The sequence below is a fragment of the Pristis pectinata genome, chromosome 4 (assembly GCF_009764475.1).
Source record: "Pristis pectinata isolate sPriPec2 chromosome 4, sPriPec2.1.pri, whole genome shotgun sequence".
Taxonomy (NCBI): Eukaryota; Metazoa; Chordata; class Chondrichthyes; order Rhinopristiformes; family Pristidae; genus Pristis; species Pristis pectinata.
The window spans coordinates 3,225,002-3,240,580 of NC_067408.1; the positions used below are offsets into that span (position 1 = coordinate 3,225,002).

At 47.8% G+C, this 15,579-nt stretch overlaps 1 protein-coding gene across 1 annotated transcript in view; it reads right to left on the reverse strand.

Annotated features, from left to right (window-relative positions):
* The window catches only part of LOC127569298 (arylsulfatase I-like), a 36,667-nt gene extending 23,671 nt beyond the window's left edge, over positions 1-12,996 (reverse strand). Inside the window, exon 1 of the mRNA XM_052013809.1 lies at positions 12,367-12,996. Coding sequence (XP_051869769.1) covers positions 12,367-12,668 — 302 coding nt within the window. The 5' untranslated portion in view covers positions 12,669-12,996. The remainder of the gene's footprint in view (positions 1-12,366) is intronic.
* Between the last annotated feature and the right edge of the window lie 2,583 nt (positions 12,997-15,579).

A 15,579-nucleotide genomic window follows, 5' to 3' on the forward strand; every position in this document is an offset into this window, starting at 1 on the left:
GAAGCAGAGGGTGAAGGTGATAGGTTGTTTCTCAGACTAGAGGCCTGGGACTAGTGGTGCGCCACAGGAGTGGGTGCTGGGACCATTGTTATTTTATATATGCACTTTGGATGTGACTGTACAAGGTATGGTTAGTAAGTTTGCAACTGATTCTGAAATAGGTGGTATGGTCGACAGTGAAGGTGGTTATCAGAAATCACAGGGGGATCTTGATCATCTAGGTTAGAGGGCCGAAGATTGGCAAATGCCTTTCAATTCAGATAAGTACCTAGTTCACTGAAGCGGCATTACAAATAAACAGGGTGGTGAAAAAGGCACAGCACGCTGGCCTTCAACAGTCATGGTTGATGGGTCCTGACCCGAAACGTTGACCGGCTGCTTTTCTCCACGGATGCTGCCTGGCCTGCTGAGTTCCTCCAGCATCATCGTGTTTTTCATCTAGATTCCAGCATCTGCGGTCCTTTGTTTCTCACATCACTATTCCTCTTTTGCACTATTTTTTTGTAACTTAGTAATTTTTATGTCTTGCACTGTACTGCTGCCACAAAACAACAAATTCCACGACAGTTGTCAGTGATAATAAACCTGATTCCGATTCCCAGATTCAGATGGAGAAGGACAAAACCAGAGCTGGTCTGTCCCATTTCTCTGGTGGGATTGCTGCCCCTTCATCCATGGCCGCCTGAGACCCGCACCACAACCTCGATCCTGCTCCAACAAGATCCGAGCTTGGCCTCAGTTCCACTTTCCGGGCCAATGCCCATCATCCTCAAATAGGTGACCCCTTATTCATAAACCGTACCCTCTATAGTTCTAGTACACCAAGGGATGAAAAACTCGAGGGAATAACCTGTTGAGTCCCTCTAGAGTCTTTGATGTTTCAGTAAGATCACCTCATTCTTCCAATGAGTACAGATCCAAAGATTAACCTTCTCACGAGACTTCCTTTCAACTCAGGAATCAACTTTCACTGAACTTCGTCTAACTACGTCCCCCTCAAGGACACCCAAAACTGTAAGCTGCCCTTTTCCGAAACCAGTTCCCATCTCATGTGCACTCTCCAACTGGATCACTTCACATCACCATGGGACTTGCTGCACACAGTTTGGCTGCCACATTCTCCCACATTACAACAGTGACCATGCATAGGTTGTGAAGCACTTGGGGCTTTTTGAGGTCATGAGATGCCATACATTGGGCTGTCTGTCTCCTTATAACCCACCTCTAATTAAGGCCATTTGGTGTGTCAAATGTTGTTTATGTTCTCAATACTGCCATTGGACATTTATGACGGTAATGTACATTTTTGTTGATAGGACACTTTGGGATGTTGCGAGATCACGAGATAGGAAACTAATGCCAGTCATTCATTCTGCTGCACTCTCTCCAATCCCAACTCATCCAGAGACAGGAGCACGCACACGGAGTTGTGTCTGGGAATTTCAATCCCAATGACTCACAACCCTCTCAGAGAAGGAAAAACTGAGTCAGGCAAACACTCTCCCTTAAAAGGGCTGCAGAAGCAGAATCACTGATTTTTATTTTAGGTGGCAGTGCACAAACCTCTGATAAGCAAGTGGGCCAAAAGTTGCTGTGGGACAGCAGGACCACGTTGAGGTCACAACCAGACCAACCATGACCTTATTTAGCTCCCTGAAAGTGGCCACACAAATTGATAGGGTGGTAAAGAAAGTGTACAGCACCCTTGCCTTTATTAGTCGAGGCACTGAGTTCAAGAGTCAGGAAATTATCCTGCAGCTTTATAAAACTCTGGTTAGGCTGCATCTGGAGTATTGCATTCAATTCTGGTCACCCCAGTACAGGAAGGATGTGGAGACTCTGGGGAGGGTGCAGAAGTTCACCAGGATGCTGTCTGGATTAGAGGGTATGAGCTAAAAGGAGAGGTTGGACAAACTTTGGGTTGTTTTCTCTGGAGCGTTGGAGGCTGAGGGGAGACAAGTTAGAAGTTTATAAAATTACGAGGGGCATAGATAGGGTAGACAGCTGGTATCTTTCTCCCCCCAGGGTTAAAATATCTAATACCAGAGGGCGTGCATGCAAGGTGAGAGGGGGCTAAGTTCAAAGGACATGTGAATGTGATATGTTCTCCCTCAAAAGAGCAGTGGAAACAGATTCACTGATTTAAGTAGTGGTATACAAGTCCCTGATTACTTGGGTACACAGTCAGAGTCTTTGTCCCAGGGTAGAAATGTCAAATACCAGAGGATATGCATTTTCATTGAGAGGGGAAAAGTTGAGGGGTGACAGTGAGATGTGCAGCGCAAGTTTTTTTGTAAATATACAAACATAGAGAGCGGTGGGTGGCTGAAACTGGCTGCCAGGGGTGATGGTGGGAGCAGATACGATAGTGGTGTTTAAGACGCTGTTAGACAGACACATGAATATGCAGGGAATGGAGAGATATGGATCATGTGCAGGCAGAAGGGATCAGTTTAATTTGGCATCATGTTTGGTGCAGACAGTGGGCCGAAGGGCCTGTTCCTGTGCTATGTTCTAGTAAGCATTACCCCAGCATCTACCTTATCGATCCCACACAAGAATTTTGTATTTCTCAATCAGATAACATCTCATTCACCTAAACTCCAGAGGCCCAGCCTCTATGGACAAGACAAACCACTCTAGTTTAATCTGGTGAACCTTGCTGCACTCCCTGTAATCACAAGTACATCCTTCCTTGTAGGGAGGCCAAACCTGTACACAATATTCCAGATATGGTCTCACCAGGGTCCAACATAATTGGTGCAAGATGTCTCTACCCTAGTACTCCAGAGCTCCTTCTGAAAGGAACAGTGTCACCATTTAACCCAAACCAGTTGTCAACTTTCTAGCTCAATGAAATTTCCTCCTGACTCTTTCCCTCAATGAGAGTCACGCCCCTCTTCAGTCCACCCTTGTAGGTAAAATAGTTCATCCCGGAGACCATTTGAAAAATCTTTTCTGCCCCCTCTCTGGGATCTTTGCCTCCTTCCTAAATGACACCCAGTACTGGACCCAATTTGACAGCTGTGATCTAACCAGTGTCTTTGTCCAGGTTTGCTGTAACCTCTGTTTCTGATCCCAGGACTCCACGTGCTTTAACTGGGCTCTCTACACGCCCGACTGACTTCATGGGCTCTCTGCACAATCACATACTAGTTCTTCTGCAGCTACACACTCAAGCCAAGTCCAGTTTATTGCCATATGCACAGTGGGGTACAGATACAATGAAAAACTTGCTTGCAGCAGCACCACAGACACGTAGATTCAAACAACATACAGAACTCAGGAGAAACAAAGGGCCGCAGATGCTGGAATCTGGATGAAAAACACGACGATGCTGGAGGAACTCAGCAGGCCAGGCAGCATCCGCGGAGAAAAGCAGGCGGTCAACGTTTCGGGTCAGGACCCCATACCCACCCCCTGCCATGCCTCTTCTCCCCTCTCCTAGCCTCTTCTTTCCTACCCCCCCCTTTTTTTCCTCCTTACCCTATCCCCCGGTGGATCTGCTCGCCCCTCCCCCCCCCCCCCACCTGCCCATCACTATCTCTTACCTGCATCTACCTATCACCACCCTGTGCCCACCCCGCCTCCCCTCTTTTGTCCACCTCTCACTGCTCTGCTTTTCCCTCCTATATATCAGGCTTCCCCTTTTCCTATCTTCAGTCCTGAAGGAGGGTCCTGACCCGAAACGTTGACTGCCTGCTTTTCTCCGCGGATGCTGCCTGGCCTGCTGAGTTCCTCCAGCATCAGAGTGTTTTTCTCACAGAACCCAGTTACACATGAAAACTGCAAAGCAAGACATGAATGCAAACAAAATACACAGAGACGCTCCCCAGAATGGAGACACAAGAGAGACCGAAGGTGTAGGAAATCTGGAGTCCTGATGAAGGGTCTCAGCCCAAAATGTTGACTGTCCATTTCCCTCCACAGATGCTGTCTGACCTGCTGGTGTGTCTGTGTTTGTGTGTCTGTGTCTGTGTTGAGACACTCTCCAGAATTGTGCCATTGTCCAACCTCCCAATTCAAGGTAGGGGGGTGAAGTCGTTCAGGGATTTCACAGATGAAGGAATGGAGGCCAGATCAAATTTGGAGAAAGACAGTGATCTGAGGTTACGGAGGGTTTATTGTGTGTCCACATTAAAAGCCAGTTTTTTTTTAAAAAAATAAAAAAGGTTTGAATGAAAAACTAATTGCTGGAGGAACTCAGTGGGTCAGGCAGCATCTGTGGAGGGAAACGCACAGAATGTCCTTCTGAGTTCCTCCAGCAGGAGGTTTTTTGCTCCAAATTCCAACATCTACGGTCTCTTGCATCGTCAAGAAGGTTTATTTTCTTAAAAAGGCAGCTTATCCAGGAGCCAGTGTGGATCTGAGAGCAGAGAGTTGGGTGAACAGGACTCAGTACAAGTTAAGACACGAGGCAGCAGAGTTTTGGACTGGGAAGGTTTCAGAGGAGTTGGGAGGTAACAAGGGGCAGATGAGGGTTCCTGCAGGGAGGCAGGGGCAGACTGACAGGGTGGGGGGCAGACAGTGGCGGGGTGGGGGCAGACTCCCAATCTCAGTAAAGTTAAACAAGGCCATGGAATTGTGAACCAGCGGCAGAGAGGTAGCTAAAAACATTAACAGCCTCTAATGGCTTTTCTGTGATAACTATCTATACAATAGCTGCATGGATAAACAAACAGAGAATGGAATCCACAGAGAGGTTGTTAGGCTGAAGTTTTTACTCACATCCCATGGTAGGGCTATCAAAAACAAGAGGGTGTTGGGTTAAGGTGAATGGAAGGAGTTTTAAAGGGGTTTTTAAAGGGGTTAGAACATAGAACAGTACAGCTCAGGAACAGGCCCTTCAGCCCACAATGTTGTGCCAAACCAATGAAACGCCTGACTAAACTAATCCCTTTTGCCGACACCATGTCCACATCCCTCCGTCCCCTGCACATCCATGTGCCTGTCTAAGAGCCTCTTAAACACCTCTATCATACCACCACCCCTGGCAATGCATTCCGGGTACCTCTGCAGATCAGAGGAGAAAGTTTTTTTTGTGAAATATATATATATATGTGTGCGCAGAGCAGTCGATATTTGGAACTCGCTGTGAGAAGAGGAGGAGTCAGATATAGTCACTATGATTGAGACATTTAGACAGGATATTGACTGGACAAGGCATAGAGGATACAGACCTAATGCAGGCAAATGGAATTAGTGTAGATGGGCAAAAAAAAGTCGGCATGGACGTAGTGGGCCAAAGGGCCTGTTTCTGGGCTGCAAACACTTTGACATCAAAGAGAACAGTGTAGAGAAAATATTTTTACACTCTGCCCCCTCCCACCCCAACTCTGGAAGTTCAAAAGTTTCACAGCCAAAGGATTTCTGAAGATCAGGACATTGTGTAATGTAGGGGACTTAGGTGACAATTGTATATGGGGTACTCCCACATACAACCAAATGATCACCCGTTTCTTAGCAATGCTGGTTGAGGGTAAACATCAGTACAGAGGCCACCGAGAACACTGCTTCTCCCCCAGTAGTACCTCAGGATCTTTTACTTCTGCCCACAGACTACAACATCTTACCTAAAACTACCATCCTCTAGTGCTTACATCAACCATAATGAGAGGTTGGTTATGGCACAAATCAACTCCTGCCTCAGAGAGGACTTGGATCTGGTTCAATTTGCCTACCGACACAACAGGTCAACAATAGATGTGATTTCTCTGGCTCCAACTAGAGAACAGAAACTTGTACATCAGGGTGTTGTTTATTGACTACAGCTCAGCGTTCAACACAATCATCCCATCCAAACTCATCTTCAGACTTCGAGACCTGGGCCTCTGTACCTCCCTCTGCAACTGGATACTCAACTTTCAGACCTCAGTCACATCTCCTCCTCGCTGACCGTCAACACAGGTGCACCTCAAGGCTGCGCGCTTAGCCCCCTGCTCTACTCTCTATACACATGATTGTGCAGCTGAGCACAGCTCTAATGCCATAAACTAATTTACTGATAACACCACTGTTGTTGGACAGATCACAGGTGGCGATGAGTCAGCTTACCGGAGCGAGATAGGTCACCTGGTTGAGTGGTGCCGCAACAACAACCTCTCGCTCAACGTCAGCAAAACTAAAGAGCTGATTGTTGACTTCAGGAAGGGGAAGGAAGGAGAACATGCGTCAGTCTACACTGGGGGAAATCAGTGTGGAGAGAGTTCCTGGGCATTAACGTATCGGACAACCTGTCCTGGGCACAGCACGTAGATGCAATCACAAGGAAGATACACCAGTGTCTTTACTTTCTTAGGAGGCTAAAGAGTTTCAACTTGTAGACACTAACTTCTACAGATGTACTGTTGAAAGTGTCCTGACTGGTTGCATCATGGTCTGGGACGGCAATTCAAATGTACAGGAATGTAAGAAGCTGCAGAGAGTAGTGGACTCTGCCCAATACATCACGGGCACATCCATGCCCAATACATCACGGGCACATCCATGCCCACCATCGGGAGTATATACAGGAGGTGCTGCCTCAAGAAGGCAACATCCATCATCAAAGATCCCCGCCATCCAGGCCATACCATCTTCTCGCAGCTACCATTGGGCAGAAGGTACAGAAGCCTGGAGTCCCACACCACCAGGTTCAGGAACAGCTACTTCCCTTCAACCATTTGGTTCTTGAACCAACCGGCACAGCCCTAATCACTACAGTTCAGCAAGACTGTGACCACTTTGATCACATTGTACTAAATTGGACTATTCTTTTGTTCTAATTGTGTGGGGTTAGTAGTTTAATTGGCCACAGTAAATTGTTCCTAATATGTGGGCAAGGGGTAGAATCTGAGGAAGTTGATGAGCATATGGGGAGAATTTTAAAAAAAAATGGGGTTAATGTAGGATTAGTTTAAATGGGTGTTGATGGTCGGCAGGGACTCAGTGGGCTGAAGAACCCATTCCCGTGCTGTCTCTCTCTAAGACTCTGTTGTGTTCAAGAAAATCCAAAGACTGCAGACGCTGGAAATCAAATAAAATCAGAAGATGCTGCAAAACACTCAGTGCTCATCTGTTAAGGTTTCCTATAGATATTTAAACTCCATTTATAAAAACCAATGTTAAAATCTCTAAATTTATAAAGATGATACAATTTATAAATTATTGTTCCCATTGTATTGGGAATGTTCCATGTAATCAGACAGTGATTAACCCCTCCTGCCACCAGTGGCACTGCAGAGCCACTCCTCCAGTAGAGATGAGAAACTGCAGGATGACTGGTTAATGCAAATCAAAAAAAAACTGCAGTTGCTGCAAATCCAAAATAAAAACAGGAAATGCTGGAAATACTCAAGTCAGGCAACATCTGTGGGAAGAGAAACAATTAACATTTCAAGTCAAGGACCTTTCATTAGAATACACAAACACTTTGGTTAGGTCGCACTTCAAGTATTGTGCCCATTACAGGAAGGATGTGGAGGCTTTGGAGAGAGTGCAGAAGAGGTTCACCAGGATGCTACCTGGATTAGAGGGCATGAGCTAGAAGGAGAGGTTGAACAAACTTGGGTTATTTTCTCTGGAGCTCTGGAGGCTGAGGGGATAGAAGTTTTATTTATTTATTAGTCACATGTACATCCAAACACAGAGTGAAATGCGTCTTTTTTGCGTGACTGAGAATATGCTGAGGGCAGCCTGCAAGATGATAAAATTATGAGAGGCACAGATAGAGGAGACAGCCCACATCTTTCTCCCCCCACAGGGTATAGATGTCAAATACTGGAAGGGATATCTTTAAGGTGAGAGGGGGTAAGTTTAATGGAGATGTACAAGTTTTTTTAAAAAAAAAGACACAGTGATGGGTGCCTGGAATGGGCTGTGAGGGGAGGTGGAGAAAGCATGTACAATAGTGGCATTCAAGAGGCTTTTAAACAGGCATGTGAATACACAGGCAATGGAAGGATATCGATCATGTGCAAGCAGAAGGGGTTGGTTTAATTTGGCATCCTGTTCAGCACATTGTGGGCCGAAGGGCCTGTTCCTGTGCTGTACTGTTCTATTCTATGTTCAGTCACTAATCCTACAGATGCTGCCTGACCTGCTGGGTATTACCAGCATTTTCTGTTTTTCTTTCATGGAAAATGTGGGTATTTTTTTATATTACTATTTGACCTCACACGATATCGTGGTCTTCAAGAGAGTAACAGAAATGGAGTACTCATGGAGGTGACAGACGTGTACAATATGATAAGAGGCATAGATCGAGTGGACAGTCAGAGACTTTTTCCCCAGGGCAGAAATGGCTAACACAAGGGGGCATAATTTTCAGGTGACTGGAGGAAGGTACAAGGGGGATGTCAGAGGTAAAAATTTTTTTTAAAAAACAGTGAGTGGGTGCATGGAACGCACTGCCAGCAGAGCTTGTGGGGACAGATACATTCAGGACATTTAAGAGACTCGTAGATAGCCACATGAATGATAGAGAAATGGAGGGCTATGTGGGAGGGAAGGGTTAGGTAGATATTAGAGTAGGATAAAATGTCAGCACAACATCGTGGGTTGAAGGGCCTGTACTGTGCTGTGAGGTTCTGTGTTCTATATAATAATTCCAACTGCACTGGGATTAAATGGCAGCACTTTCAAAGGGTCAGCATAGACACAATGGGGGGAATGGCCTCCTTTTCTGATACATCATTCTATGAATGGAAGTGAAAGCATTAAAGCAAATAGCTGGGAATATATTTAAAAAGGTCGACTTAATTTTATTGCAAGTATCTTAACATTTACCCGAGGGTATGGCCATATAGACTTGTTTCCAATTTTAATTCTGATTGGCAAAGGTTCTACAGAAAGTGGGTAATAGCTGAGAAGTTTACACAGGTCCTGTTATAAACAACTGCCACAACAGTTAGTGGCTGGAGATACTTTACTGCACGAATTCCCTGATACATCTGAAGGGCAGGCACGGTAGTGTAGGGGTTAGAGTAACGTCATCACAGCGCCAGCGACCCAGGTTCAATTCTGGTCGCTGTCCATATGGAGTTTGTATGTTCTCCCTGTGTCTGCTTGTGTTTCCTCTGGGTGCTTTAGTTTCCTTCCACATTCCAAAGACGTACGGGTTAGGAAGTTGTGGGCGTGCTATGTTGGCACCAGAAACATGGCGACACTTGCGGGCTGCCGCCAGAACACTCTACGCAAAAGATGCATTTCACTGTGCATTTCGATGTACATGTGACTAATAAAGATATCTTAACTTATTTTTCCTTCTGTTAACCAGTTCCCTAGCTCACCACTCACCTACACACTGGGGGCAATTTACAGCACCCAGGTAACCCAACAACCCGCACGTCATTGGGATGCGGGAGGAAACCGGAGCACCTGGGGGAAACCCACACAGTCACAGGGAGGACGTGCAAACTCCACACAGACAGCACCGGAGGTCAGGATCAAACCCGGGTCTCTGGAGCTGTGAGGCAGCAGCTCTCCCACTGCACCACTAGCATTTAATACCATCCTCAACTTCCCCTTTGAATCGAGAAGTCAATTAAGAATCAGAGGGGTCTGGAGTCACAATGGCCAGACCAGGCAAGGTCAGACTTTGTCCCTTGAGGGGCACTGGATGAATAGGCAGGTTTTAAACCACACTCCAATAACTTCATCAGCCAATTACACAGACTTTCCTCCCAGTTTAACACCATGAGATGAAGACAATGGTTATTGAAATGCGTCACCTTCAGCCTCCTTCGCTCCAGGGAAAACAAGCCCAGCCTGTCCACTCTCTCCCCATAACTGAAGTCCTCCAATCCAGGCAACATCCTGGGGAATCTCCTCTGCACTTTCTCCAGCACAATCTCATCATTCCTACAGAGCGCCAATTAGAACTGCCCACAATGTTCCAAGTGCAGTCTAACCATAGGGCCTGTTTCCGTTCACTGTGACCCTTCGGCCCAACTGGTCCATGCTGACCAAGATGCCCAACCAAGCTAGTCCCACTTGCCCACACTTGGCCCATATCTCTCTGAACCTTTCCTGTGTACCTTTCAAATGTTGGTAATAAACCAGTTGCAACATAGCATCCCAACTCTTGTATTCTCTGCTCAAACTGATGAAGGCAAGTGTACCATATGCTTTCTTCACCAGCCTATCCACCAGTGTTGCCTCTTTCAGGGGTCTATGGACTTGGACCCAAAGGTCTCTCTGTTCATCGAAATTCCTTAGTGCCCCAAAATTCACTGTGCACGTCCGACCCCTATCCGACTTCTCAAAATGCATCACCTCACACTAGTCAGGATTAAATTCCACCTGATCCGTATTCTCCTGAATCCTTAGACAACCTTTCTCACTATCTACAACACCAGCTTTTATACCACCCACAAACGTATTCATCATACAGAAGCGTGGCGATACTTGCAGGCTGCCCCCCAAAAATCACTACGCAGAAGATGCATTTCACTGTGCGTTTCGATGTACATGTGACTAATAAAGATCTTATCATGGGGCAGTACGGTAGTATAGCAGTTAGCGTAACGCTATTACAGCGCCAGCAATCAGGGTTCAATTCCCACCGCTGTCTGTAAGGAGTTTGTATGTTCTCCCCATGTCTGTGTGGGTTTCCTCTGGTTCCCCCCCCCCCCCCACATTCCAAAGACATACGGGTAGGTTAACATGAGTTTAAAATAGGCAGTGAGGACTTGTTGGGCCAGAAGAGCCTGTTACCGTGCTGCATGAATAAAAGTTTAGTTTTAATACCTCTTAACATTCACGTCCAAATTGATAATATATCAAACAGCAAAGGACCCGGAACCAATCCCTCGTCACAGACTTCCAACCAGAAAAACATCCTTCAACCCCTACCCTCTGCATCTTACCACTGAGCCAATTTTAGATCCAATTAACCAGCTCACCTTGGATCCCAAGTGCCTTAACCTTCTGGACCAGCCTATCACACAGGACCTCGTTAAATAGGGCACAGAACAGTACAGCACAGGAACAGGATCTTGGGTCCAAAATGCATGCGTCAAAACTATGCCAAATTAAGCAATCTCTCCTGCCTGTACATGATCCATTCCCTGCACATTCATGAGTCTATCCAAAAACAACACCATCGTATCAGCAGCCACCACTCCCCAGGCAGCCACCACTCACTGTGTAAAATAAAAACCTGACCCACACATCTCCTTTAAACTTTCCCCCCCTCACCTTAAACGCATGCCCTCTAGTATTTGACATTTCAACCATGAGAAAAAAGATTCTGGCTGTCTCTATTTATTTTGTAATTTATAGTAATTTTTTGTCTTTGCATTGTACTGCAAAACAACAAACTTCACAACATAGAATCCAGGTTTTTTAAGTCACTGACTTATGTCTCTCATAATTTTATAACACTTTTCGCAGGTCTCCTCTCAGCCTCTGACGCTCCAGAGAAAACAACCCAAGTTTGTCCAACCTCTCCTTATAGATAAGATTTCTTTATTAGTCACATGTACATTGAAAAACAGTGAAATGAATAGAACACTACAGCACTGAAAACAAGCCATTCAGCCCTTCTAGTCTGTGTCAAAGCTTTATTCCGCTAGTCCCATTGACCTGCACCCAGTCCATAACCCTCCAGACCTCTCCCGTCCACGTATCTATCCAATTTATTCTTATAACTTAAGAGTGAACCCACACCTACCACATCAGATGGCAGCTCGTTCCACACTCCCACCACTCTGAGTGAAGAGGTTCCCCCTAAACCTTTTTCATTTCACCCTAAAGCCACGTCCTCTCGTACTTCTCTCCTAATCTAGGTGGAAAGAGCCTACTTGCATTAACTGTCTATACCCCTCATAATCTCCCCTCATTCTTCTACGCTCCAAGGAATAAAGTCCTAACCTGTTCAATCTTTCCCTGTAACTCAACTCCTGAAGACCCAGCAACATTCTAGTAAATCTCCTCTGCACTCTTTCAATCTTACTGATAGCTTTCCTATGGTTAGGTGACCAGAACTGCACACAATACTCCAAATTTGGCCTCACCAATATCTTACACAACCTCACCATAACATCCCAACTCCTGTACTCAATACTTTGATTTATCATCTTTTGCATAGTGTTCTGGGGGCAGCCCACAAGTGTTGCTACACTTTCAGCGCCAACATAGCATGCCCACAACTTCCTAACTTATACAGCTTTGGAATGTGGGAGGAAACCAGAGCACCCAGAGGAAACCCTCTAATCCAGGCAGCATCCTGGTGAACCTCTTCTGCACCCTCTCCAAAGCCTCCACATCCTTCCTGTAATGGGGTGACCAGAATGCCTTATTGGAGTCCATATGGACAACAGCTACTACCCTGCCTCCATACCGTTTTCATAAAATTCAGGAATTTAAGTTCCCAATCCCTCTCACCTTCCCGTTATAAGCTGACTCCTGGAAGGGGTGCAGATGGGTTGGATGTAATAGTTCTCCAGCTTAACCCCTTCCGCCGCCAGCCTGTCCATAGTCGGGGTGCGGATCTCCGGGTTGTGGTACCCTATGTCGTGAAAGCCTTGGTCATCCGCCAGGATGAAGATGATGTGGGGCTTGCCCGCGGCCCCGTCCGCCACTGCCGCCTTCTTCCCGCTCGAGTCGGGTTTCATCCAGTCCCAGGACAAGTAGCCAAAAGACAGCAAACTCATCAAGGAGAAGCTAGTCAGGGTATAAACAGCCATAGCTTGTTTGCAAACTTTTTCAAAGGGTTTTCAAACTAAAAGGCTTCCTTTAAATTCTCTTTCCAAAACCTTCCAAGGTTGTTGCAAAACTTTTTCCAAAGTTTTCAAACATTTTTTCCAAAGACTTTTAAACTTTCCTCGACAGCAGAGAACCTTGGAAGGTTGCTACAAACTTTTCCAAAGAGTTTGCAAACTTTTTCTCCAGTTGCTTGTTTTAAATTTTCTCGGCAGCAAAGAACTTTCGAAGGTTTAATTCAACGCAGCCGTAATTCTGTCAACTCCAACGTTCAGACAGCAAACCCTACACTACCCTCGCCACTTACAGCCCGGCTCATACTAGTTCTGCTGTCGGTACACCCCTCTCTCCTCTAATTGGTGCATATGTGCAGGGGCGTGCCCTATACCCTGAGCTCTATTGGATAATCGAGCTGCCAATCATTTTCCGGCCATTCATTCTTCAACACCACCAGGTTGCAGGGAATTTTAAGTTCAGCTGTGCAAACAGGAGGGTCCTCATCCTGCAAGGAATGTGCCCCATATCCCGCTCCCCACAAGGAAGGCATTCCATCGGGAAAATTACAACAAAGCTGCAGATGCTGCAAATCTGAAATAAAAGCCAGAAAGAAGATGCAGGTCAGGCAGCATCTGTGGAGGGAGAAACAGGTAAAGTGTAGCGGTTGCTACCGTGGAATAAAACAAGACTCACTCGGAGGATTGCCAAACAGAACTGGTTTATTTTCCCGCCTTGCGCGGGCCCTTTAAGGGAGAAAACTCCCGCCCAAAAAACCGGCAATGACGTAAGTCCTACGTCATCAGGACTTTCCCGCGCGCGGGTTCTCCCCGTCACTCGGAAAGACGAGGCCCGCCGCCATCTTGGGCCTCGTCGCTCCGACGCCGCGCGACCCGACTGCCGAGCCGGTTCGCCCGACTAGACGGTGAGTCGCCACACAACCCCCCCCCCAGAACCGGCGAGACAGTCCCCAAGGTCCGTGGGCTGTGCCAGCTGCCGCTTAGGGGGGCGGCCTCTGCGTCGCGGCGTGGCAACCTCGACAGGCTGTTGCAGATCCAAATGGGCCGGTTTGAGGCGGTCCGCCATGAAAACCTGTTCCCTGCCTCCAATGTCCAAAATAAAAGTGGATCCGTTATTCCGTATGACTCGGAATGGTCCCTCATATGGTCGTTGCAATGGCGCCCGAGGTGTGCCCCTGCGAACGAAAACAAACTTACAGTCCCGTAGTTCCTTGGGCTGGCAGGATGGGGCTTGACCGTGCCATGAGGTGGGAATCGGGGCCAAGGCGCCAAGCTTCTCGCGCAGTCTTTGTAGGACTGCTGGGGGTTGTTCCCCTTGGTCCCGAAGGGCAGGTATGAAATCCCCGGGGACAACTAGTGGCGCCCCGTATACAAGCTCAGCTGACGAAGTGCGGAGGTCTTCTTTGGGGGCAGTGCGTATGCCGAGCAGGACCCAAGGGAACTCGTCAACCCAGTTAGGACCCTTCAGGCGGGCCATCAAGGCCGATTTTAGATGGCGGTGAAAACGTTCCACCAACCCGTTTGATTGAGGATGGTAGGCCGTGGTGGTGTGCAGCTGCGTCCCTAGCAGGTTCGCTAATGCAGCCCAGAGACTGGAAGTGAATTGGGTGCCTCTGTCTGAAGTGATGTGGGCCGGAACGCCAAAACGTGAGACCCAAGTTGTGAGCAGCGCTCGGGCGCAGGAATCAGTTGTGATGTCAGTCAGGGGGGTTGCCTCAGGCCACCTCGTGAACCGGTCCACGATAGTAAGGAGGTACCGGGCTCCTCTTGAAACCGGCAGAGGGCCCACGAGGTCGACGTGTATGTGGTCGAACCTCCTACGGGTAGGCTCGAACTGCTGTGGTGGGACCTTGGTGTGTCACTGGATTTTTGACGTCTGGCAGTGCGGACAAGTCCTGGCCCACTCACTGACCTGTTTGCGCAGGCCATGCCAGACAAACTTGCTGGCGACCAGTCGGACAGTAGATCTGATGGACGGGTGCGCCAACCAGTGTACCGAGTCAAAAACGCGTCTCCGCCAGGCTGCAGGGACTATAGGGCGGGGCTGACCAGTCGCAACGTCGCAAAGTAGGGTCCGCTGACCTGGACCAACCAAGAAATCTCGGAGCTGTAGACCCGAGACTGCAGTTCTGTAGCTGGGCAGTTCGTCGTCGGCTTGCTGTGCGTCAGCCAGGGCCGTGTAGTCGACACCCAAGGATAGGTTGTGGATGGTTGGTCTGGAAAGTGCATCAGCAACAACATTATCCTTTCCGGAGACATGTTGGATGTCAGTTGTGAACTCGGAAATGTAGGATAATTGTCTCTGCTGACGAGCTGACCAGGGATCGGAGACTTTGGAGAAGGCAAAGGACAGAGGCTTATGATCGGTGAAAGCGGTGAAAGGCCTGCCTTCTAGAAAGTATCGGAAATGCCAGACCGCCAGATACAGTGCTAGAAGTTCCCGATCAAAAGCGCTGCACTTCAGTTCGGGCGGTCTAAGGTGCTTGCTGAAAAATGCCAAGGGTTGCCAGCGGCCTTCGAGTAGCTGTTCCAGTACCCCACCCACCGCGGTGTTGGACGCGTCTACCGTGAGGGCAGTCGGGACGTCAGTCCTGGGGTGTACCAGCATCGTGGCGTCTGCCAGGGCGTCTTTGGCCTTAACGAAAGCTGCCGCAGCCTCGTCAGTCCAGATGATGTCCTTGCCCTTACCAGCCAGCAGCGAGAACAGAGGGCGCATGATACAGGCTGCTGCAGGGATGAAACGATGGTAAAAGTTGACCATCCCAAGGAATTCCCGTAGGCCTTTGACTGTGTCGGGGCGGGCAAAATGGCGGATAGCATCCACCTTGGCAGGTAGGGGTGTTGCCCCGTCGCTGGTGATTTTGTGGCCGAGGAAATCGAT